Source organism: Aphis gossypii, chromosome X, assembly GCF_020184175.1.
Source record: "Aphis gossypii isolate Hap1 chromosome X, ASM2018417v2, whole genome shotgun sequence".
NCBI classification, from domain to species: Eukaryota; Metazoa; Arthropoda; class Insecta; order Hemiptera; family Aphididae; genus Aphis; species Aphis gossypii.
In genome coordinates, this window is record NC_065533.1 from 21133948 (window position 1) to 21160533 (window position 26586).

The following is a 26586-nucleotide window of genomic DNA, read 5'->3' on the forward strand; positions in this document are numbered from 1 at the left end:
CAAAAAAAAATTTTCAAAAAAATCGAAAAGTTCTGTGGTTTATAAATAACTCAAAAAAATTTAAAATATTTTGAAAATTTAGCCATGTATTTATAATTTGTGGTGAAAATTTCAAGTATTTAGAGTGAATACTTTTTGAGTTACAACCATATAAAAAAATCGATTTGGTCGAAAACTGATTTTGCGTAAAAATTCACGTTTTTCCGACACTTTTTTTTTCTCGATTTTTTTGAAAACTATTGGAAAATATTTACTTTTGACCTCTTTAATGCACCAAAGATATTCACTTATACATACACAAAAAAAAACACACACATCATTGTAAAATCAATACATTCATCACTCCGAAGTCCATTCAGGATCTAAAATAAAGTATTCAAAAATTAAACCATATAAGTATTTTATAATAGAATTTGGTAACTACAACGGCGTATAAAATGTAAAAAATATTACTTCATTAACAAACAACCAGTTAAAAATAAATAAAGGAATAATATTAAGCAGTATACTCTTAGGTATATAACATAAAGCGCTAAATAAATGCACCACAGAATCAATTTATAATAGTCTATACTTTTCTAGTACCCATCAGATACAAAAATATGGCGATATACGCCTGTTTTATTGCTATAGAGACTATCATGATGGGCTTTAAGTTTTTCAACGTAGACAAAGTGGTCTGAGCCTATTTCGTATAGTTCTTCTGCAGCTCTTTTCAATAAATTAATCGCGTTGTAATTTGTTCATTAAGTGGGTTACATAAGATTGAATTAGGTCCGTAAATTAATAACCGTTGTTCGTAAATCGATATTGTCTGAGTTTTCCTTCTTCTAAGAACCTGAACGTAGCCACAAAAAATGCGCTGATAACTGCAGTTTGTTCAGTATAAAAATTTGAAGAATTTTCCGATGTTCCTTTTTTGAGTAAAATTAAAACAACAAAATCGATTTTGTCAAAAGTTGGTTGACGTAAAATACCATTTTTTCTTAATTTTTGTCTATTTTTCTTTATCTAATATATAATTGAGGAGAAGCAAATGATATACCAACGCATTTTTAAATAAACAACAGTGGCGTAGCTAGACAATTTTTCTTGGGTAGGCCCAATATTTTGGTGGAATAAGGGTTATCAATGAATATTTTTATTAAATAAAAAACATGATATAAAACATTCATTTTTGAAGAAAAGTAGGTAGGCCCAGGCCTACCTGCTGGCTACGCCACTGATAAACAATTTAAACTCTAATAAATACTATTTTTATGATCGCTATTAAAAAACAAATAAGTAGGTACTAATAAAATATTTAATGACTAGGTGTTGAGCTATTAATTGCTAAATCCAAAAATCGTATTTAAAAAAAAAGAAAAAAAAGAATCGATTATTGTATATTTTAAAAACAATAGTAATAACTAATAAGTATAATAACTAATATTAACAGACTCCTGCAGTTCTCGATTATTCGATAAATCGAAATCTCGATTGATATTCGGTATCTACAGCAATCGAATTAATCGAACAGTTCTACGTTAAGATGAGGGCATTTTGGTTTATAAAGAATAAACCGGTCGTCTGGTTTTCATTAAGTCCTATATAGTTGTGCACTCAACTATGTAGACTATAATAGTATAAATACATTAATACGTTTTTTTTTTTTTTTTGAAAACTCGTACAGTTATTAATAATTTTATTTACATCATGGCAAATTTCATATATTTGATATCTATAATTTTGCTCAGAGCTTACTTAACTGAACAATTTGAGAAAGCAGATTTTTTATCACACGAACGCATAAATAATATAAACAGTATCGCCAAGACATGGAAGGTAAGTAATAATATTATAATTTTTACAATTAAGTACCTAATTATGAACCATACGACACTGCAGGCTCTAGACTCTATAAGGTTATGTGCAGTATCTATAGAATATTATGACAGTATTGGAAAATGTAAAAGAAATATATATTTATTTTATTTTTCAATTATACGCCATGGCCATTGAGTAATATTATATTTAAATCGTAGTTTGGTAAAGTGAGGGTATATATTATTATCGATGCAGTAGTCGTCACATTTTATTAAATGAACATAGTACAGATAAACATAACTTAGGGGTTGGTTGACGTTTTTGAACGTAAATGTATTTATTATAACATAAGCTTGAGATTAATTAGAATACAATGCTTTATTTTTATATCTATAGATATAAGGTAATATAAATATAAATGTTCCAAAAATTAATTTAGTTGATTATCAAAATATCAACAATAAATAATACGATAAATAAATAATAATAACAATAATAATAAAATAATAATTATATGTGTAATTTCGTTTGGAGAGTACAATACCTATGTACCCGAACTGTAGAAGAAAATCAGATTTTACTTTTTCTGTAAATAGTAATTTAACATTGTATTTATTTTGTACTTCTAATAATATGTGATTGATACAAAATTAACTGAATAACATTTTCAAATTTTAATTATTATCGGCTTAAAATATTTAATATTATAATTATCCAAAATACACATTATGTTACTTAATAATAATTTGCATCACATATCATACCTTCAAAATATATAAATTGACAAATTAATATTATTATTATTGTTTCCAACCGTAAGCAATAAACATTTTTACAATAATTATTACATTAATGATATTGTGAATACTTAAGTTATTGAATTCGAGATCTCATTAATTGTATTTTGTCAATTACGACTAGCAGGTGCACATTTTTGTGTACTTATCTCTAAACATAATATAATTATTACAAATTACTTTTTTTTATGAACTATTATAAGTAAATAAATAACATATCTAAAATAATTAAAAAAAAGCGGGTAAGTGGGTACTACTATTCTGTACATTAGGTGCCACGTCAGTCACTATTATATATTATAGGATTGTTAAATTCGAATCCAATGATAGGTATCGTTGAATACAAAAAACGATTCTGAACGAAGATGATTTGTCAGCCTAGAATATAATTTCCAGTGGATGGTGAAAAAGGTGGTTTATGTTTTAATGGCCTGAATACACCAAATTTAAGTTCTTTTATAATTATTGTAAGCTAAAATTTTGGAAAATCTCGTTTTAAACTTTTAACTTTTAGCTACATTTACAAAAATTTTTATGAATTATACCTACAAAATTATTTGCAAAAATGCATGATTTTAACGAATTTTTGTCAATATTTTACCATCAAATGCTAATAAAAAAAAATTGTGCCTATGTATTCTTATAATTTTTTAAACCCTATAAGAATAATTTATGAGGAACTTTGTATTAAATTTTCATATATTTTGACTGGATCAAAAAATTTTGATTGACACTTCAAAATAAAAAATTCTTAGAAAACTCGATAATAAATAAATTATAAATTTAAATATAGTAAAACGTTATGGCCATGAGTAACTGAAAAAAAAAATAAAACTACAAACAATATAGGTAGATACATGGTAATTATTAATAATATACAATAAACTTTGACTTTAAAAGTATATTGATGTAGTAATATTTTTATATAATAATATACAATAAAATAAAAAATATATATAATATTACACTCAATAGTCAATACACATAATTAAAAGTAACAGCTATATTGTCTGCATCAAGCTCTACAACGCTTACGTAGATAAATATATTTACAATTTACATTCATCCAAACTTTTAACATCCATTAAATTGCCCATTTTACAATAGTAAATAGTTATCATAAAATCAAATATGAATTTGATGTGAAAAGTATATAATATCGATTAGGTCACATATGAATGGATTGTATTCTCTACAATATCCCATAATTTGATTTAAAAGTTTGAAAGTGTACTAAACTGTATTAAAATGAAATGAAATGAAATTTTTTTAAAAATGTAAGTTACGTTATAGTATTATACACATCATTAACGGTCTAATTGGTTTGCGATAGCTGATTACTCGATAACGATGTAAAATACAACACACCTACACTTGTTTGATATTAATACTTTTTGATGATTGTTGATACGTTTAATGGAAAAAAATTATTATTCGCGGATTATCCAAAGAATTTGCTTATTTGTGGATGCATTGCCTTCCTATTCCACGGATAATCGAATGTACACTGTACTTACTTTTATGAAAAAATATGTATTTATTTAATTTTTTGTATTATTTAATTATTAACATTTTACATTAAAAAATATAAGATTATAGCGATCATTTTTCTGACATTTAACATCCTCAAGATTTTCATTTTGGAACAGCCCTGAAGTTAGACACCTAGCCATTTTATAATATCTGATTACAGGCTGGTGAAAATTTTGATCCGAATACGCCGAAAGAAGTGATAATAGGATTGATGGGTTCTATCGGATTTAGTAATATTAGTAGATCACTTCATGGCCCACCAAAAACCAGTGATCCATTATACGATGGGATCACAAAAATTCACAAGACATTTGACGCAAGAAAACACTGGCGCTACTGTAAAACAATGGGCGCAGTTCGCGATCAAGGAAACTGTGGTTCTTGTTGGGTAAATACATTTAATTTTTATTCAATAAACAGCTATATAAAAATAAATACATTTTCAAAATAATAATTCTATTATTAATCGACTCGTTACAGGCTTTTGGCACCACAGGGGCATTTTCAGACAGACTTTGTGTGGCGACAAACGGAAAATACAATCAACTCTTGTCCGCCGAAGAGCTCACGTTCTGCTGTCATAGATGCGGTTTTGGATGTGAAGGAGGTGACTCGATGCAAGCTTGGAAATATTTTGAAATACACGGATTGGTGTCCGGGGGCAACTACAATTCTCACGAAGTAATTTACATAATTGTACATAATTGATTAATCAAATTATAGAACAATCGTAATTATCATTGCGATAGGCGTTCATATACATTTGATAAGGGGTACTTAAATGTGTGATTTACCAAATCTAATCTAACTCTTACCTCTTTCCAAAAAAGGATAAATCCAATGCAAATATCAATTCATAAAAACTCGTAGTTGTTATTGATTAAACATTTGTATAACCTTCTACAAATAAATGATCATTAAAAAAAACTAGATTTTTAATATTTTTAATAAAATATGTATCAAGTATTTAAATTTCTTCATTAAAATTTTGTACAACCGGAGTATGATTCACGCTTTAGAACAACAGTGATGACTAAAACGCGGATAATTATGCGATCACATATTATTTTTTCCTTCTCACATTTTTTGGATTTTTGTCAGAAATCTGTATGAATCAAAATAACTTGAAGATACTAGTGAATTTTTTACATATTTTTATATATTTAATGGTTATTGCATATGTTTACAAAATTTGAAACGTAAACGAAATTTGAAACCAAAAATTTAAAAAGAGTAATGTTTTGTCAAATAGACACATTAAAAATAATTTTATTAGCATTAAATAATAACTGAAATACAGATTAGTCAATTAATCGATTATGATAAAGTTTTGTGTTAACCTCAAATCATAATTAATCTTACTGTACTTTGTAAATCGTGAATATGCCGAAAATAAGTAGTTCGATTTGCAACAAAATTTGTAAATGGATTTCATTAAAAATCAAAGACATCCTTGTGGAAAGTTTATTGTTTATGATTCTAAAAATACATTAAGTTGATCAGAATATTCTCTCATTTTTTGTTCTAAGTATATATAAGTAATTAATTCTTTGTTAATAAATGATTTATTTTTTACTATTAATTAATACTTAGTTTTAAATTAATAAAAAATCTTGCATATTTGCTGCATATTTTCATAATTTGTACTGCAGATTATATGGCATATTCCGATACTTTTTAGTGCATACAAATTCGAGTCCTAGTGATTAGGTTAATAATATTACGGTTATTAACTGGTTGATTCATTTTACTGATTACCTAAGGTTGTTCAAACTTTATCGTTGTGGCATAGCATTTTAACTATTTTTAATCTAAATATCAAACTGGTAACTGCTTGAACGAATTACCTTAGTTAAAATTTTATAAAACACCACGGTCCACCCAGCGCTCTTACCCATGATCATTATTGCATTGTATAGGGATGTCAACCGTACCGAGTTCCACCTTGTCATCACGGTCAAAAAGGAAAAGGCTCGTGTTCAAGCTTCAGAATAGAAACCAATCATCGATGTCACAAAAAGTGTTATGGCAACAAAACTATCGATTATAACAGTGATCACGTGAAAAGTAAGTCTACAGCGTAGTTAATAATTATATACCTAGTATTCTGAAGTGATCGACATAATATTGCGATGTTCATTATTATTCATATACCTAATCATAATAATCATACATTAAAACTGATTGACGATTATTACAAAATCGAATTTTATAATTACAGCTAAAAATTCATATTGCCTTTCGCATGAATCTATGCAAAAGGACGTGCAAACTTACGGGCCAATCGAAGCATCATTTATTATATACGATGACTTTTTGCATTACAAAAGTGGTTAGTTAAGAAAGACGGTCAACCATATATTTTGTAGTACAAAATACAAATATTATAAAATTTATGTGTCTTACGATTTTTATGTTTTATCTGCAACAGGTATTTATCATAAAACCGAAAACGCAGTAAATTTAGGCGGTCATTCAGTGAAGTTGATTGGCTGGGGAGTCGAGTATGGAGTGAAATATTGGTTATTAGTCAACTCCTGGGGAACCGAATGGGGAGATCATGGACTTTTTAAAATTAGAAGGGGCACAAATGAATGCGGAATTGAAGAAAGACCTACAGCAGGTGTACCTCTTGTCTAATATGTTATATTCTTATATTATACAAATAATATTTTTTACTTAATTGTTAAATTCAACTTATTTTACACATTCAAGTGTTTATAAATCATTCAGCTGTATTTAAAATAAATATTTATTCATCGTTTATCACCTACTCATAATCATTGCTATTTTAACAAATTGTGTAATTTTAATGTCTTAGCTGTGCCAAATAATTACAATTAATTGTGCATTGAATAAATAAATAAAGTTATATTATAATCAGTGTTGCATTTATTTATTTTACTCTGAATATATGCAGATTGCAGATAAATACACAAATATTTAATTTGTCTTGTGCTCGTCATATTAGTTATATACTTTAAAACGTATAGTTCGAAATTTGTTCAAAACTAGGAATATGAAAACCTATGAATACCTACTTTAAATACATAATAAATACATACATAACACTTGAAAGCTTATAGTTCGCAATTCGTTCAAAACCAAACTTAGAATATACCTATGAAAAAAATTCTCATAGACTATTGTCCATCAACAGTTAAAAATGTGAAATAATATGCACATTGTACAAGTAGTTATACTATAATGATAATAAATTATTATTTATTAGTTTATTACGCACTCTCGTATTCAATTACTATAAGTATAATCGTATTGATAACATATCGAAAAAGAAATCGTTAAAAAAAACCCTGCGAATCATACATAAACACATTAAAGATGTATGTTAAGATATAAATTATTTTTACTACATCAAATGTTCAAGTCTTTAATCAATTACAAAATCAAAATAGCTCAGCAACTGCAGATTGCAAGTAAGCAATTCAGCGATCTGTTTAATATATACCAATGTATAATAATATGAGATTATCATATTTATTTTTGTTAATTATTTTTCATCAACTATAGTCTTATTTTTGAGCATTGCTAATTTAGTGAACAAGTAAAAATATATTTTATTTTAAATACTAAGTTTAATAGAAGCACCAAAGAACTTTAATATATTTATTTAAAAAAAAAATTTACTAAAATAATATGTAAATATGTAAAATAAATAACAGTATACCCATTATCCATTAATTACATTACATTTTATCATTAATTACGAATAGGTATACTAGTTGAAATCAATGATTTTAGTATTTTAGATACATATTTTGTAAAAGATCTTAACCTCATCCAACATTAATACATATATGATTAAGCAAAGTTGATATACAAATACAGGGGTCTTCAAACTTTTTCATTCGGAAGCCACATAAGATATCTAAAGTTCTTAGCGGGCCAAAATGTATGAACACATATCTTCACAACGACTTGGGTATTACACATATTTTTAGATTATTTATTTATCATCTTTTGAAGGTGCCTGTTAAAATTTGTTTAAAGGCCATAATTTGAAGATATATGTGCTAGTGTATTAGGTATTTGCTTAACAATTATGTAAAATAATTTATGAATAAAGTTTAAATTAATTAATTCAATGTTTTGTTTGTTCAATTAAAAATAATATTAATTATATTATAATATATACTTCATGTTGCACGGTATAAATCAAAAAAATACATTCATTTTTACATACAAATGGATAACAAAGCAACTGGTGCTCACATTTTCTTGTATTGCTACATAATAAAATTAAAAAAATAAACTATTCAAAATTTAAATCATATAATATAAGTATTTTAACAATTGAATTTGTTAACTTTAATGGCGTATAAACATAAAAGGTATTGTTTTTCAATAAATTAATCACATTTTAATTTATTCAGTAAGTGGGTTACATTAGATTGAATTAGGTTCGTAAATCAATAATCGTTGTTCGTAAATCGAAATTTTCAAGGTTTTCCTCCTTCTGAGAACCTGAACCCAGCCACGAAAAATGCACTGATAACTGCAGTTTTTTCAGTATGAAAACTTGAAATATCTTCCGTTATTCCTTTTGTAACGATTGTTACACAATTATTTATAAAAATAATAATATACAACTGTAAGTACATATTATAAACTTACACATATTATATATTATATAGTATACATACATATATATATATACATGTATATAACCAAACATGGAAAATATATTATGCTGAATATACATTAAGCCCCTCTGTAATGTCTCATGTTCAACCATTAAAAAGCTACGAATATGTAAGAAACAGGCAGTTCCCCGCAATTAACACCAGCGAACATGAACTCCATGACTGCCCCCACAGCTTGTAAACGTTTTTAGTAGGTAAGAATAAACTTTATGGATTAATAAGTACTTGGATCAATCCACATTTATTTGTATCCCAAGTACCATTTATGCTCCCGAGCTAAGGTTAAATTATATTCATAAGAAACCAAATTCTTCCCTGAATATACTATACTTAACTGGTCATCTCCGACCACGTTACACTTTTTTGAGTAAAACTAAAATAACAAAAACGATTTTGTCAAAAATTGGTTGTCGTAAACTACCAGTTTTTTATAATTTTTTGTCTAATTTTCCTTATCGTAAATGAGGAGAAGCTTGTGATATACTCACGTCCCACACATATTTAAAAAAAAACAATTAAAACTCTAATAAATACTCTTTTTATGATCGCTGTTAAAAAACAAATAAGTTCTGATAAAATATTTAATGACTTGGTATAGGGCTATTAATTGCTAAATCCAAAAATCGTATTAAAAACAAAGAAAAAAACAATCGATTAATGTTTATATTAAAAACAATAGTAATAACTAATAAGTATAATAACATATATTAGTAGTAGACCACCTGCAGTTCTCAATTATTCGATAAATCGATATCTCGATTAATATTCGGTGTATCTACAGCAATCGAAATAATCGAACAGTTCTATGTTAAGATGAGGACTTATTGGTTTATAAGGAAAGAACCGATCGTCTGGTTTTCATTAGATCCTATATAGTTGTGCACTCAACTATATAGACTATAATAAAATAAATACATTAATACGGTTGTTTTTTTTTTTTTTTTTGAAAATTCGTCCAGTTATTAATAATTTTATTTACATCATGGCAAATTTCATATATTTGATATCTATAATTTTGCTCAGAGCTTACTTAACTGAACAATTTGAGAAAGCAGATTTTTTATCACTCGAACGCATAAATAAAATAAACAGTATCGCCAAGACATGGAAGGTAAGTAATAATATTATAATTTTTAAAATTAAGTACCTAATTATGTACCATACAACACTGCAGGCTCTAGACTCTATAAGGTTATGTGCAGTATGTATAGAATCGTATGACAGTATTGCAAAATGTAAAAGAAATATATATTTTTTTTATTTTTCAATTATACGCTATGGCCATTGAGTAAAATTATATTTAAATCGTTGTTTGGTAAAGTGATGGTATATATTATTATCGATGCAGTAGTCGTCGATTTTTCTTTTACCTAACATTATCAGTTATTATATTGAAATACAGAATAATATAAATCATAGGGATTCAACATTTTTATCATTAGGTACATTTACTTATGTATGTTATTATTCTACACACAATGACATTTTAAATAATTTTAAAAGATTTATTTAAATTTTAAAACACTGATATCTGTTTTCAATTATGACCAAAATACGTGAATAAATTTGCAGGCGTTTTATTTTTTATATACTTACTGTTCATGTTGATCACAAATATATTCAACTTTCTTTTTTTTTTCCTTTTAGTTCAATGTATTAATTCTTTTGGAAATATTTGACGATTTAATCGAAATAATTACTACGAATACTTAAATATAAAGCACTTTGACATTATAAATATATTTTCTTAAAAAAAATTAAAAAGTATAGACCAAATCTCCAACTCAAAAACTATTACCTATTATTAAAGATACTCGTATATAAGTAGACATTTATGTTATTAAGTATATTATAAAATAATATTTCTATGTACCTACACTAACGTGAAAAATTCATTAATTTGTACACTACAAATGTCAATTGCATATATACATTTTTTTTACTTTATCATATTATACCGGAAATCTGTAAAAAAAAACTTTTTTTTTTATAGGACCACTTTATTCCAAATTCATATTTGTATTAACTAATTATTAGTTAGTTATTACCTTTTACATATAGGTACATAAAACCTATAAGTCTATAGTTATTTATTTTTTATTAGGCATGTACCTATAAGTACAATAAAAAAAAAATTTCATCAAACTGGTTTTGTTTAAAATTTTCTCTTATTTTTATTAATTTATTAATTATTCTGCAAAGGATTAAGAATTTATCAGCTATACCAATTTTCTACCAGAAAATACTCTCAAAAATAAAGTATTTTTATCAATAAAAACACATACCATATAAATTATGTGTCAAGTTCTAAGTAACTTGAATTATATAATTGGAAGACAATTCTTATATAAATGATCGATCATTTAGAATTCTTTTGGAGAGTACAACATCTATATATACCCGAATTGTAGAAGGAAATCAGATTTTACTTTTTCTGTAAATAGTAATTTATCATTGTATTTATTTTGTACTTCGAATAATATGTGATTGATACAAAATTAACTGAGTAACATTTTCAAATTTCAATTATTATCTGCTTATAATATTTAATATTAAAATGATCCAAAATTTACATTATGTTACCTACAAATAATAAGTATCACATATCTTATCTTCAAAGTTTATTAGCAGTTGACAAATTAATGTTATTTTTTTTTCCAACCATAAGCAATAAATATTTTAACAACTACCTATGACATTAATGATATAACGAATATTTAAGTTATTAAATTCAAGGTTTCATTAGGTAATTGTATTTTGTCAATTACGACTAGCAGGTGCACATTTTTGTGTACTTATCTACAAATATAATGTATAATTATCACACATTACTATTTTATAAACTATTATCAGTTAATAAATAATAACATTTCTAAAATAATTAACCATATTTTATTAGGCGATTTGATTCTGATGATAAATAACTTACAAATGCAACATCGTAAAAACAGTCGTAAATCTTCTGATATAAACAAATCTAGCGAATTGATCCAAAATGTAGTCAGTTTAGTCAAGTATTAATTATCTCACCAAAAATATACTGGTTTAGACGAATAAGTATATAGGTATATAAATAAATAAATTTAAATATAGTACAGCTTTATGCCCCTTGGTAATTAAAAAAAAATAAAACTTCACACTTCACACAATATAGGTAGGCAGGTAGCTACATAATAATTATTAATAATTAACAATAAACTTTAACTTTAAAAGTATATTGATATAGTAATATTTTAAAATAATAATATACAATAATATGAAAAATAATTTTAATATTACACTCAATAGTCTATACCCATAATTATTAATTAATAGTAACAATCATATTTTCTCCATCAAGCTCTGCAACGCTTACGCGGATAAAGATATTTACATTTCATCCAAACTTTTACCATCCATTAAATTGCCCATTTTTTAATAGTTTTCATAAAATAAAATTTGAATTTGAGGTGAAGTGTACATGAGATCGATTTAGGTCACGTATGAATGGATTGTATTTTCTATCATTTCTCATGATTTGATTTAAAAGTTTGAAATTGTACTAAACTATTTCAAAATTAAATTTCAAAAAGTGGCACAATTAATCATATTAATACCTATTAGTATTTTATATTAGTACCTATTTACTTCGAGCCAAAATATTTTAATTCTTCATTCACAGTATTCAAATAGGAATACAATATCCTTATTAGGGTCCACTTCTAAAGTTATATACAATTCTATAGGTAGATAAGATTCGTTAGATACTTAGATAAGTAGTGATACTAACTATTAATTAATGGAAAAGAGAGCATGTATAAGCTGGTTTGCGATAACTGATTACTCGATAACGACGTAAAATAAAACATACATACGCTTGTTTAACATTAATACTCTTTGGTAATTGTTGATACGTTTAATGAAAAAAATTATTATTCGCGGATTATCCAAAGAATTTGCTTATTTGTGGATGCATTGCCACCTTATTCCTAGGATAATCGAGTGTACACTGTAGGTACCTACCTACTTACTTTTATGATAAATATGTATTTATTTAATTTTTTGTATTATTTAATTATCAAAATTTTACATTCAAAAATATAAGATTATAGCGATCAGTTTTCTGACATTTCATATCCTTTGGATTTTCATTTTTAGAGCAAATCTGAAGTTAGACACCTAGCCAAACTATAAGTAATATCTGATTACAGGCTGGTGAAAATTTTGATCCGAATACGCCGAAAGAAGTGATTATAAGATTGATGGGTTCTATAGGATTTAGTAATATTAGTAGATCAATTCATGGCCCGGTAAAAACCAGTGATCCATTATACAATAGGATCACAAAAATTCACAAAAAATTTGATGCAAGAAAACACTGGCCCCACTGCAAAACAATGGGCGCGGTTCGCGATCAAGGAAACTGTGGTTCTTGTTGGGTATTGTTTATTATTATTCGATAAACAGCTATATAAAAATAAATACATTTTAAAATAATAATTCTATTATTAATCGACTCGCAACAGGCTTTTGGCACCACAGGGGCATTCGCAGACAGACTTTGTGTGGCGACAAACGGAAAAAAAAATCAACTTCTGTCTGCCGAAGAGCTCGCGTTCTGCTGTCATAGTTGCGGTTATGGATGTGAAGGAGGTAACCCGATGCAAGCTTGGAAATATTTTAAAAAACACGGATTGGTGTCCGGAGGCAACTACGATACTCAGGAAGTAATTTACATAATTGATTAATTGATTAAGAACAATCGTCATAGTCATTGGGATAGGCGTTTAAGTAAATTTGGTATAGTGTGCTAAAATGTGTGCTTTAGCAAATACGTATTCCCAAAAAAGGATAAATCCAATATAAAATATCAATTCATTTTTATGTATTAGTTATTGATTAAACATTTGTATAGCTTTCTACAAATAAATAATAATTAAAAAAATAACTAGATTTTTTTATAATAAAATATGTAGGTATCTAGTATTCCATTAGTATCTTTCATTTCACATTTTTTGGATTTTTATCAGAAATCCTTAAAAATCATAATAACTTGGAGATACTAATGAATTTTTTTTACATATTGCTGCATATATAATGGTTATTGCATATTTTTACAAAATTTGAAACGTACCTATTGCATATTAAATCAAAAATTTAAAAAAAATAACGTTTTGACAAATAGAAATATTAAAAATAATTTTTTTGGCATTAAATAATAACTGAAATAAAAATAAGATGAATAATCGATTACGATAAAGTTTTGTGTTTACCTAAAATCTGAATTGATCTTGCTGTAAGTATCAATCAGATATCGACATACCACTCAGTTACGTCATTGGTCATGTAGTTCGTAAATCGTTTACTGAAGTTCATTAAAAAACAAAGACACCCTTGTGGAAAATATGTTGTTTATGATTCAAAAAATACGTATTAAGTTGTTCAGAAAATTCCCTACATTTTTTTTTCACTAAGTGTATAAGTAATTAATTATTTGTTTATAAATAATTTATTTTTATTATTAATTAATTTTTAAATTTTCAATAAATTAATAAAAATTCTTGCATATTTGTTGCATATTTTCATTATTTTAACTGCTTATTATATGACATATTTCGATAAGTACTTTTTTGTGTATAAAATTCCGAGCTTTAGTGATAAATAATTTTACGGTTAATTAACTGGTTGATTTATTTTACTGGTTACCTCCTATAAAGTTGTTCATACTTCATCCTTGTGGGTTAGCATTTTAACTATTTGTAATTTAAATATCAAACTGGCAAACTGCTTGAACGAACTAAACTAATTAAAGTCATATAAAAGCCACAACCCACCCTACACACTTGCCCATGATCATTATTGCATTATATAGGGATGTCAACCGTACCGATTTCCACCTTGTCGTCACGGTCAAAAAGGAAGAGGCTCGTGTTCAAGTCTCAAAATAGAACTCAATCATCATTGCCACAAAAAGTGTTACGGCAACGAAACTATCGATTATAAAAGTGATCACGTGAAAAGTAAGTCTACAGCATGGATAATAATTATATATCTAGTATTCTGAAGTGATTAATATAATATTATGATGTTCATAATTATTCATATAATCATACATAATAACCGTTTGGCGATTGTTTCAAAATCGAATTTTATAATTATAGCTAAAAACGCGTATTACCTGTCACACGAATCTATGCAAAAGGACGTGCAAACTTACGGACCAATCGAAGCATCATTTATGGTATACGATGACTTTTTGCATTACAAAAGTGGTTAGTTTAGAAGGACAGTCAATTATATATTTTGTAGTACAAAATACAAATATAAAATTTATGTGTCTTATGATTTGTATGTGCAACAGGTATTTACCATAACACCGATGACACAGTACTAATAGGTGGTCATTCAGCGAAGTTGATTGGCTGGGGAGTCGAACATGGAGTGAAATATTGGTTATTGGTCAACTCTTGGGGCACCGAATGGGGAGATCATGGGCTTTTTAAAATTAGAAGAGGCACAAATGAATGCGGGATCGAAGGAAGTCCTACGGCAGGTGTACCTCTTGTCTAATATGTTATATTCTTATATCATACAAATAATATTTTTTACTTTATTGTTTAATTCAACTTATTTTACACATTCAACTGTTTATAAATCATTCAGTTGTATTTAAAATAAATATTAATTCATAGTTTACCACCTACTCATAATCATTACTATTTTAACAAACTGTGTAATTTTAATGTCTTAGCAGTGTTAAATAATTACAATTAATTATGCATTGAATAAACAAATAAAGTTATGCATTTTAATCGGTGTTGCATTTAGTTATTTCACTCTGAATACATGCAGATTGCAGAAAAATACACAATTATTTGGCTTGTGCTCGTCATATTAGTTATAAACTTATATACTTTAAAACGTAGAGTTCGCAATTTGTTCAAAACCAGATCTATGAAAACCTATGAATACCTATGAAAAAAATATATATAGACTGTTGTCAATCAACAGTTGACAATTTGAAATATGTACATTGTACAAGTAGCTATACTATATTACTATTATGATAATAAATTATTATTTATTACGCATTCATGTATTCAAATACTCTAAGTATAATTGTATTAATAGTATCGAAAAAGAAATTGTTAATAAAAGTTCCTGCTAATCATGTCTAAACACATTGAAGATGTATGTTAAAATATTCACTATTCTTACTATATAGCACAATTTAAGTCTTCATTCAATTACAAAATCAAAATAGCTCAGCAACTGCAGATTGCAAGTAAGCAATTCAGCGATCTGTTTAATATATACCAATGTATAATAATATGAGATTATCATATTTATTTTTGTTAATTATTTTTCATCAACTATAGTCTTATTTTTGAGCATTGCTAATTTAGTGAACAAGTAAAAATATATTCTATTTTAAATACTAAGTTTAATAGGAGCACCAAAGAGAAAGTAAAATAAATAACAGTATACCCATTACTTATGTACATTTTATCATTAATTACGAATAGGTATACTAGTTGAAATCAATGATTTTAGTATTTTAGATACATATTTTGTAAAAGATCTTAACCTCATCCAACATTAATACATATATGATTAAGCAAAGTTGATATACAAATACAGGGATCTTCAAACTTTTTCATTTGGAAGCCACATAAGATATCTAAAGTTCTTAGCGGGCCAAAATGTATGAACACATATCTTCACAACGACTTGGGTATTACACATATTTTTAGATTATTTATTTATCATCTTTTGAAGGTGCCCGTTAAAATTTGTTTAAAGGCCATAATTTGGAGATATATGTGCAAGTGTATTAGGTATTTGCTTAACAATTATGTAAAATAATTTATGAATAAAGTTTAAATTAATTAATTCAGTGTTTTGTTTGTTCAATTAAAAATAATATTAATTATATTATAATATATATACTTCATGTTGCACGGTATAAATCAAAAAAATACATTCATTTTTACATACAAATGGATAACAAAGCAACTGGTGCTCACATTTTCTTGTATTGATACATAATAAAATAAAAAAAATAAACTATTCAAAATTTAAATCATATAAGTATTTTAACAATTGAATTTGGTAACTAAAATGGCATATAAAACTTAAAAAATATTTCTTCATTAACAAACAACCAATTAAAAATAAATAAAAAAAGGAATAATATTAAGTAGTATACTCTTAGGTGTAACATAAAATGCTAAATAAAAGCACCACAGACACAATTTAATAGTCTATAGTCTATACTTTTCTAGTACCCATCAGTTACAAAACTAAAACAAAGATTACAAAAATATTATAGTTACAATAAGAGTTATAACCTATCAGATATAAATTATACCATAATCTAGTTGTAACTTGTAACAAATAAAAATATTTTTAATTAAAGATAAGACTAATAACTATTGCTCAGGAATGAATGGACTGGATGGTGAAAATTTAAAAGGGAGAAAATCTTTTTTACACAAATCATCTGATACTTCAGATTCGTCCTCAGAATCAAATTCATCCAAACGTTCGGATCGATCCAAGAAATCTGCAAATAAATACAAATTAAAAATACTAATGAATTATAAAATAATTTGTAATTATAAATTATGTACCATTTTGTTCATTTCTAAATACTTCGGGTCCATATATATGTCGCCACGACATTGAAAATATAAAAAATACAAAGAGGAGATTTGATCCAATTCCTAGACAAGCAGACACTATCGGCCAATGAAACATAAGGTAACGTAAACCGCCCAAGTTTGCAATGATGTTTAACTTGGCGGAGTAAATTTGAATATCATGATTTAACATCTCAAAGTAAATGTCTGTAACTGGATGTAACTAATAGATAAAATTTATAATACATAATAAAATATTAATGCAAAACTATGTCCAACAATATGTAGGTATATAATTACTTGATCTTCTTCGAAATCTGTATACATTTCTAACTGGATTAATTGTTTTTCAGCAGATAATCCGGTCAGATAAAATGGTGCCATGAATAATGTATGAATAACACGATACAATTGACTCTTGTACCTTAATCTACTGGATCGACAGGAAGACGATACTAGATAGCCATATTTGTCACTCAAACGAACACAAAGCATAAACATTCCTAAAATAAAATTAAGCCAAAATTTAATAGTTTTATATTGACAAGGAATAGAAAATTATGAAAGAGTATTTATAAAACTGATGTTAACTCACCTATATCTTCATTAACTGGTGATTCTGGTAGCTCAACATAAACAGTCATTTTGTATTTTTGACCAATCATTAACAATTGATGGTTTTTGGTTAACTGAACATGTGCTGATGGATAGTCACATAATCCTTTATCGCTGTAACAGGATCTGTAATCAAAATGTTCCAAAAATTATTTCAAATCTAAATCTTATAGAAATGTAATCACATTTTAAAATTATTGTACCTGCATGTAAATAATTAAAAAATACAATATCTATTATACATGTTTTATTTAGAATTTTGTATGAACTACTTCAAAATATTCAAAAAATACAAGTGTACCTATTAAATTCTACAAATTGTGTTTGATATTCAACAGAAGTGATTTTATCTTGTATTTTTAGACAAAGCAGTTAATTTTAGAGGTTTTATTTTCGATAACTCATATGAAAAATTCACATTTAAAAAAAATATTGACCAAAAAAATACATATGGAGTGCCTACAGGAATTTATAATTTATTTTTATACACATAAAATTTGTTATAATAAAATTATATAAATAATAATGAAATATTTTTGAGTATAACAACCACCTGTTGGAAACATTCTTTGATTGATACATTTTTTTTGAAACATTAATTTTTACTAATATTACATACAATGTGACATTGAGCTAATCCATTTATATTGCACTAGGTACAATTTATAATACAAGAATAAAAATTTAAAAAATCATTGTATTGTGTTTTTAATTAATTTGTCAACTATCATATTAAGTAACATAAAAAAATATGGAATAATTATTATTAAAAGATCATAATGACTCTTGTCTCTCGTGAACATCAAATTAATAAAACTTTATTTTGTTCAGATACCAAGGTATTTTATAATTTAAACTGACCGGTTGTTTGTGTTGAAAACATAACATATTGAACAATAATAATACAATTATGAATTATTCGGGTAACCTTTATTTGTATACAGACCACAATTATCTAATAACGGTGAATAATTTATTGATAAATTATATTAAATTTTGTATGACGGGGGATTTTTTCCTATCTATCGTTTGTGTAGGGGGACAAGGTGTTTGGATGTTTAAGCACCACATTTTTACTACTGTCAATTGAAATTCTCAAAGATGTCAAAAGTGCCTATACAGCTATTAAAAAGTGTGTAAATCACACAATAAGAACGAACAAGACATTCATGAATTCGATACTCACTTGAATTGCATGTGAACCGGACGGCTGAACATAAGAGACGGCATGTATGCATAATAGAAAGCTATATACAAAAATATAGACACCCAGACGATGGTAACAATAATCATTGAGAATAATCCACCCTTGTACGTCGTATCCAGCAAACAGTTAGCAACGTCTGAGGCCATATCGACGGTTTTATCGACCTTCTGGTCGACGATTCTCTTTAATCCAAGCATTTTCATCATTTTCGACACGTTCGTGGTAATCTATCACACAATAGATTTCGGTTATGACTTATGATCGCAATACCTAAAATACGAGCAACAAGTAGTTGTACGCGGTCTGAGCGCGCGCTACAATAATAATATAGCAGTTTATCGTTATTTATTATAATTGTGGAGTCTACATAATTTATAACGGCTGGGTAACGTCTAGAGATTTCGGGTAATAAATCACGGAGATCGACGATAAACAATATTATTCCAACTAAAATATTATTACGAAAAATTGACAGGTTTAAAATAAAATAAAATTGATAACGGTTCGGCGGGGCAGCGGCGTCGGAGATAACGACTGCCGCGCTGGTGTGTGTGCTGGTGTGTGTGCGTTAACGCGCGATAGAAGGCGCGACAAAGGTTAAACGGTAGGCACAGATCGACGCGGATAACAGAAATTTAGTGAAATATACAACGGCGGCTAATGAATATTTTTATATTCTACACGAAATAGGAAGTCCGCACTTTGCACTGTATAACAATAATCATTTACGATAAGAAACGAATAAGACCATCGCCCGTTGCAGGTAATAACGAAGTATAATTAATTACATACCTAATACGAATATTATAATATTATGACCGTATTATGGGAAATCTCCCAATAGCACGTCCTGCAATGATACAAAATATTCAGTGGCGAATGCTGACTCTGATGTATGGGCATGCTCGTTTATCATAATATTGTATTATAGTTTTATTTAATTTATAACTAATAAATAATACACAAATTTGTATTAGGTAGGTAATTTATAAATAAGACTTTAATTTAATATATATTATAATATACAGTAGCACTTACTTAAATAATACTTTTATAATTGTAATTGAGACTTGACTAACTCTTTTCACTAAAGTAAACAAAAAATATGTCATTCACTCGAACACGTACATTTTATAAATTACGTTGACGAATCGCAACAGAATGAGCATGTCTCGGGTGATTCATACGCGACTGCTCGTAGCCCGGTCTCGGAGTAACTGGTTTTTTTACAGCAATAACAAGGATCGTATAGCTTGGACACACATCCTTCGAATGCTCTATCATTAAAGTATGTTAGAATAAAGATAAACACAGATACCTAAGTATAACAGAAATAAATGAATTAATGTAACACATTATATTTCTTTTAAAATACGTAATACATTATTGATTATAAAATAATTTTTTTATTTTGATTAATAACGTTTTTATTTCTAAACATGCGGCGCATGCTGAGCGTGCCTGGAGAATTCGCCACTGAAAAAATATCATTAGGTGCTCAGCAGTCAATGCCGAGTGTTTGAATAATTGGGAAACGTTCGAAAGTTTAGTAGACAAACATAATTAATAGTACATTATAGAAATAGTTAAATCGAAAATATGATCAGTTTTTATTCAAATATCTGTTGTAGGTATAATAATATTTTTTTTTACATAAGGAATAATATTATAATATTTGTTTACTCTATTAGGAACGCTAATAGTCTTTCAAAATTATATAATATTGCGATAAGTGTACCTATATTATTAATTATTATTATCATTACATCAATTATTATTTTATTATTTTAATTTTCGAAAATGTATACAAACTACAAAGTGTTAATATATATTGAGCCGTGAACAAGTACTGTATTGCAATTAATTTAATGAGTAGTTAAAAAGTATACTTGAAAACATTATTATGTATAGTTAGGTAACTGATAAGTATGATAAAATCAAAGGTATGGCGATAAATCATGTGAAAAATCGAAAGCTCAAGTTATAATCTAATGATAAAACTGTATATGTATTTAAAGATAATGATTTAAATTTTATTTGAAATTTCGTGAGATATAGACAACAGTTATTTTAGGATATCAGAGTCATCGATTGAAATTTACAATTTAAAAATTATGTCTACGTAATATTTGTTATTAAAGAAGGAATAAAACATTATGTATGTAATATGTAAGTAGGTAACTAAGAAATATGCGACAATGAGTGCCGAGAAAAAATGAGAGCTGCGACAATTGGGCAAAAATATAAAAGGCATTAGGGAAATATTTCATTACTTATTACTAGGTATATTTTAGATACTGAGCAAAACAATAAAAAATGTATGGTTTAATAATTATATGTGTTTATTTTCTGTCTACTATCACTTTTCGGGACTGAAAAAAGGTTTCAATTTTCAACCTTGGGAGTGGTTAATAAATTTGGATAGAGTATTGTATCTATAGTTGGAACCTCGAGGAGACTAAAAAAAAAAAAAATCAATACTATTCCAATAATGTTTGTATAATCGGAGAAAACAAATCAAGTTGAGCAAGAATTTTTATGAAAAACCAGTATTTGATAAAATAAAAGTGAAATTTATGCATGTAACTTAAAATTAAATATTCGTATATACTTGAAATATTCACATAATGTTTATAATTTAAATTAGCATTATTTAAACACATAATAAATGTTAAAATGTATAATATTATACGTAAATTTTTATATTTTGACTCTATAGAGCTTCTTATAGATATTTTAATTTTTTTTTTTTTTTATAAATGTCGACAATACATTTTCGCCCCGTCAAAATACTGGAAAACGTATAAAAAGTTCTTTATAAGTTATCCATTTGTTAATTAAAAATTATTGAAAGTACCTACATAGTCACAATATTTTTTTATAAATGTAAAAATTTAGAATTTTTACAAAATGCATTCATAAAATCATGATATAATATTTTATTTTTATACCTAAGATTTAAAAAAAGAATATAAGATTAGTTTTTCTACCTAAAATTAAATAAAATATTAACAGAACGTCATACTCACTTTTTATTAGTATTTAAAATTTTGCATTATTGGATTTTCACTATTAAAATGACTATATATTTTTCTTAAAATATTTTTCATAATTTGAATGAGGTTTTTGTTGTAATTCAAAAACAAATAGTTATAAATATTTGAAAATTTCACCTCATGTTTTTGTGATAACTTACTATGTGTTTATGTATAATAGAATTTTCAATTAATTGATTTTTATATAGTTATTTATAATTATTCAAAATTTGTGTACATTTTAATTTTTTTAGTTTTTCTTTTTTTAATGTCGATTTAAAATTTTTAGGTGGGTTAAAACTATTAAAAAATTTAATACGGAATCCTCATAAGTTGTTCTAATAATAATATTTACATATTTAAAATAATGTATGCACAATTTATTGTTATAAGCGTTCAAAGTTCAAATTTTGGTAAATTTCGTTAAAATTACGATAGGTTGTATATTTTTTTGAACTTAAAATGTATTAAATATACAATTTTTATATCTAATTCTTGAAAATTTAGTAATAAGTTCCTTAAATATAATTCATATCGTAATTAAAAATCTAAAAAAAAAAAAATAGATAACCACAATAATTGTTGTTATGGACATTTTTATTAAACTAATTTATTGAGGACATTAAAAAATTAAAAGTTTATTTTAAAGTTAATGTACTGGCAAATAAGTAAAGTTAATACAACTCGTTAATGTCTAACCTTACATATTACACAACAATTAAGAGTTAATTATTAACAGAAAAATAACAGAAATGGTAAAGGAAGGCCATGGAAGGATGTCCAATGATAAAACTTTCGACTCAACGAACAAAAGTTATTAATTATTAAGATTAATACGATACCATTGCACTACCGTCTCTGTAAACGTCATACTGGTTTACCTGATAATATTGTATTCTTAAAAGATTTTAAATTTATGTGTTCGAGTGAGATTATAATTGTTGTGGAAATTTATATAAAGTTGTATTAATAATTTATTTATATTCGTTATTTTATTATCTATTGAAATTGAGATGAAATTCAGAAATAGTGCATTTAAGATTCAACACTTTGACAGTCTATAATTTATTTAGTATTTACAATACGTCATAATATTTTTATTAGGTATAATATAAAACATTATAATTTATTTACTTTCGAAGTGAACATATTTTTGGTAGTGCAAAATGTTAATACGGCGTCCTTTAAATTTATAATTATCATTTTAAAATATTATTTTAATTATACATTACATAAAATAAATTATGTACAAAACAAAATATATTTTTAAACCATACAGTTTATGTATGGGAAAAAATGAACTTAAAGTAAGTAGGACAGTAGGTAGTCGTATATATAAAACGAATATCATAATATCATAATGGTAATCAATAACTGCATATCATAGAACAAATTAAATTCGTTAAATTAGGATTTACTTTTATATAAAAAATAACTCGTTATGTTAAACACCTTAACCTTAACTTTGTAACTCATTAATATTTAATGCCCAGTCGAATGCATAGTATCTACTATATTATTCCATCACATTTCAGCATTCCCGTATGTTATTGTAGTACGTAATAATACGTATGGTCAAGTACGTTTTGTCGTTTACAGCCGATCGGCGATAGACTATATTGAGGTCGATTGAGGAGTAACCTTAAACCGCCGTATTAGTCCAATATTCATGTGTTCGATGGGTGGTAGTGCTTTGGAAATATTAAGGAGTTGTCCTAGTGTTCTTTAAAATTTAAAATAATATTATTAACTGACGTTTGGTTGATTGTGATGTACGTCAAGTTGCAGATTTAAGTATTTATTAAGGAGTCGTATAAGTTTTCCATTGCAATAATAAATACATAAATATCATATTATTTGAATATTACTAAAGTTTAGTCTAAAGTATTTCAAGTATTCTTATAATTATTAAAAGGTGAATTTAATGCGCTTAAAAACCTCAATTATGTCCCATAAAATATTAAGCCCAACAATGTAAGCACTGTAGGAATAAGACAATAAAAAAAAATTAAAAAATAAACAGCAATATTTCTCTTGTCAAAACACAATGCGTGTTGATATACATCGATACAGTAAGAAGTATTGCTTCTTATTATATTACTCTCTAGGATAACAGTTTGAAATAAAAATACAAGTCAATTAGGTTTATAGTAGAGGTCTCTATTTAACTACACGTGAGTTTGTGAATTTTTTTATAAATAAACGCCTGGAATTTTATTTTCAACACATTTAGTGAATTCCAATGGTTTTTAGTTTCTACATAGCCGTGATTGGTATAATTACTTACTTATTTTGAACCCGAACCATGTGCTTTATCCGTCTTGTCTTTTTACGAAAATACTGCTTATAAAACATTGATTTTTAGAATAGTATAGAATAGTATGTACATGTATTTTTATTTTTATTAAATCAAATCAAAAATTTACCATAATATACAGTTAAATATTATATTAGGTATTATAATTTAATAGGTATATGTAATGAATGTCATGTTTTAAAATTTTAAATACACGCAAACAAAAAAACACGTGATTATATGAATTTTTGGAATAAACGAAACGTATAACTGCGAGGCATATTACTATTTAACAAGTATGAAATATGTTGAGTACATGCAAAATGTAAACATAATAAAATAATATTATAATAAACATAATATTACTATAAAATACTGTTATTGATTAATTCATGTAGTTAAATCTAGAATTTATAACCGTAGTTAAGGGAAACAAGAAAAAAATGTTTTATCCGTCTGTTAGTATAAAAAATGATGTAGGATGTAGGAACATAAGTGTATTTTAAAAACTGTGTCAATAATTATTTTAGATTTTTTGGTTATATTATGATCTACCTACTTATTAGAAGACTTGTTTTAAATTATCAACTCTTAGCGATAAAAACTACACGTTTTATAAGTATTTAATTATAGAATGATAATTTTTATGTTTTTTTTATGAATTTTATCAAAAATGTAATTTAAAACGTGTAAAAAAAATCATTCTGACTATACAGTATATATTTATTATATTTTTTAATTTATTAATGAACAACGTTACGTGGACTCTTTTATTATCAAGGCTTTTGACTGAAAGTATTTTTTTTTTTGATAATTACAGAAAATCATCATAATCGTTAATATTATAACAATAGGTACATATGACTCAAAAAGCGTCAACATATTTTTTAAAAAAGTGTTTTTATGTACAGAAAATCCTTTTATAAATAATTTTAAGTATTAGAATAAGTGAAATTGATGTTGTAAAATTCTGGTTTTACATTATTTTTTTCTTATTTTTTTGTCTTCAAAGAATGAGTTAGATCCAATTTGATGATACATAAAGCGAAAAATTCACTTCACTCAAAGAGTTTTTGAATATTAAAACATTTTAATATTTCTTATATTATACTATACAATCATAACACATTTAGCAAAAATCAAGTAATTTTATACCTTTGGTAAAAATTTAATGAATGTTTAAATATTCATATTTATTAATAATGATACAAAGTAAAACTAAATTAGAACAATTTTCAAATACTAATATCACATTAATTTCATTTGATTTAAACATTTTATGTTTGACATATTTTATTTTATTCTTCTCTAAGTCCAATCAGTTAAAACTCAAAATTATAAAGTCTACCTAACAGTTAGTTTTAAAACAGTTAAAACTTATATTTTACCAAATTTTTTAATACGATGTTTAATTGTAAGTTATTGGTAAGTTTATTGTTTATTATAGAAGATATTAATATATATAAATATTAAATATATAATACAAAACGGTTGACAAGTGGATACCACGATTTTTAGTAAGGTTCATAGAATTTCTAGTCTATTCTTAAGTTCTGTTTCCATTACTTAAAGTGATTTCGTATACATTCCACAAATGTAGAAAAAATATTGGGCTCCCAGATCTCTCCCTAACATAATTATTTTCACTCCCAACATCACTCGTGGTTTCCCATCGATCGCCGAAAAATAAAACTAAAATAATCGTTCATATTTTATTCTTTTTTTTTTTCATAAAAATTTGGGAAACCTTGACTATTATGGATTGTATCAGTATTCCGTGTTTATAAAGACAGTACCGGTTTTCTGTTTACTGGATACCACTCTACTGTTACAAGGGTGTAAATATGGGGTTGCGCGACGGTGCACTTGAACCCCTTGGAAATATATAACAGGTGCAGAAATATGTGTTTGTACCTGTTAAAATAAACTGAACTGAAAATATAATTATATTTTATTGTGTTATTAAATTGTTTGATAATTTATTGATGTAGAACAAAATTGACAATTTCAAG

General features: G+C 26.2%; 3 protein-coding genes across 7 annotated transcripts; 2 read left to right on the plus strand and 1 right to left on the minus strand.

Annotated features, from left to right (window-relative positions):
• Window positions 1-1500: 1500 nt before the first annotated feature.
• Window positions 1501-15591, plus strand: LOC114127875 (cathepsin B-like). 2 transcript variants are annotated; one of them, XM_050208120.1, is made up of 7 exons: window positions 1501-1824; window positions 4297-4524; window positions 4617-4817; window positions 6056-6203; window positions 6358-6468; window positions 6568-6759; window positions 15333-15591. In XM_050208120.1, the coding sequence occupies exons 1-7, from the start codon at window positions 1696-1698 to the stop codon at window positions 15347-15349; spliced, it is 1026 nt and encodes a 341-aa protein (XP_050064077.1). In that variant the 5' UTR covers window positions 1501-1695; the 3' UTR covers window positions 15350-15591. The 2 variants fall into 2 exon arrangements, with proteins under 2 accessions (XP_050064077.1, XP_050064076.1); XM_050208119.1 differs by lacking the exon at window positions 15333-15591 and having other exon boundaries at window positions 1507-1824; window positions 6568-7016.
• LOC114127871 (cathepsin B-like) lies at window positions 9659-15591 on the plus strand. The gene is made up of 6 exons (XM_027992210.2): window positions 9659-9911; window positions 12991-13218; window positions 13306-13506; window positions 14652-14799; window positions 14941-15051; window positions 15141-15591. Exons 1-6 carry the CDS (start codon window positions 9783-9785, stop codon window positions 15347-15349), a joined length of 1026 nt encoding a protein of 341 aa, XP_027848011.1. The 5' UTR covers window positions 9659-9782; the 3' UTR covers window positions 15350-15591.
• A 1077-nt stretch (window positions 15592-16668) lies between these two features.
• LOC114127878 (seipin) lies at window positions 16669-20453 on the minus strand. Of its 4 annotated transcripts, none has more exons than XM_027992224.2 (6): window positions 20282-20453; window positions 19223-19470; window positions 18017-18162; window positions 17722-17924; window positions 17413-17644; window positions 16669-17345 (listed from the first exon to the last, which is right to left on the minus strand). In XM_027992224.2, exons 2-6 carry the CDS (start codon window positions 19447-19449, stop codon window positions 17212-17214), a joined length of 942 nt encoding a protein of 313 aa, XP_027848025.2. In that variant the 5' UTR covers window positions 19450-19470; window positions 20282-20453; the 3' UTR covers window positions 16669-17211. The 4 variants fall into 4 exon arrangements, with proteins under 4 accessions (XP_027848025.2, XP_027848024.2, XP_050064079.1 ...); XM_027992223.2 differs by having other exon boundaries at window positions 19223-19513; XM_050208122.1 differs by lacking the exon at window positions 20282-20453 and adding an exon at window positions 20036-20191 and having other exon boundaries at window positions 19223-19513.
• Window positions 20454-26586: the final 6133 nt, after the last annotated feature.

Excerpts from the sequence above, each read along its gene's own strand:
- LOC114127875 (XM_050208120.1), top strand. The coding sequence starts at position 1,696 with ATGGCAAATTTCATATATTTGATATCTATAATTTTGCTCAGAGCTTAC. Across the intron at positions 4,525-4,616 it reads GAAACTGTGGTTCTTGTTGG|GCTTTTGGCACCACAGGGGC; the intron begins GTAAATACATTT and ends GACTCGTTACAG. Across the intron at positions 4,818-6,055 it reads GCAACTACAATTCTCACGAA|GGATGTCAACCGTACCGAGT; the intron begins GTAATTTACATA and ends TGCATTGTATAG.
- LOC114127871 (XM_027992210.2), top strand. The coding sequence starts at position 9,783 with ATGGCAAATTTCATATATTTGATATCTATAATTTTGCTCAGAGCTTAC. Across the intron at positions 13,507-14,651 it reads GCAACTACGATACTCAGGAA|GGATGTCAACCGTACCGATT; the intron begins GTAATTTACATA and ends TGCATTATATAG. Across the intron at positions 15,052-15,140 it reads CTTTTTGCATTACAAAAGTG|GTATTTACCATAACACCGAT; the intron begins GTTAGTTTAGAA and ends TATGTGCAACAG.
- LOC114127878 (XM_027992224.2), bottom strand. The coding sequence starts at position 19,449 with ATGATGAAAATGCTTGGATTAAAGAGAATCGTCGACCAGAAGGTCGAT. Across the intron at positions 18,163-19,222 it reads CCGGTTCACATGCAATTCAA|ATCCTGTTACAGCGATAAAG; the intron begins GTGAGTATCGAA and ends TTTTGATTACAG. Across the intron at positions 17,925-18,016 it reads ACCAGTTAATGAAGATATAG|GAATGTTTATGCTTTGTGTT; the intron begins GTGAGTTAACAT and ends ATTTTATTTTAG.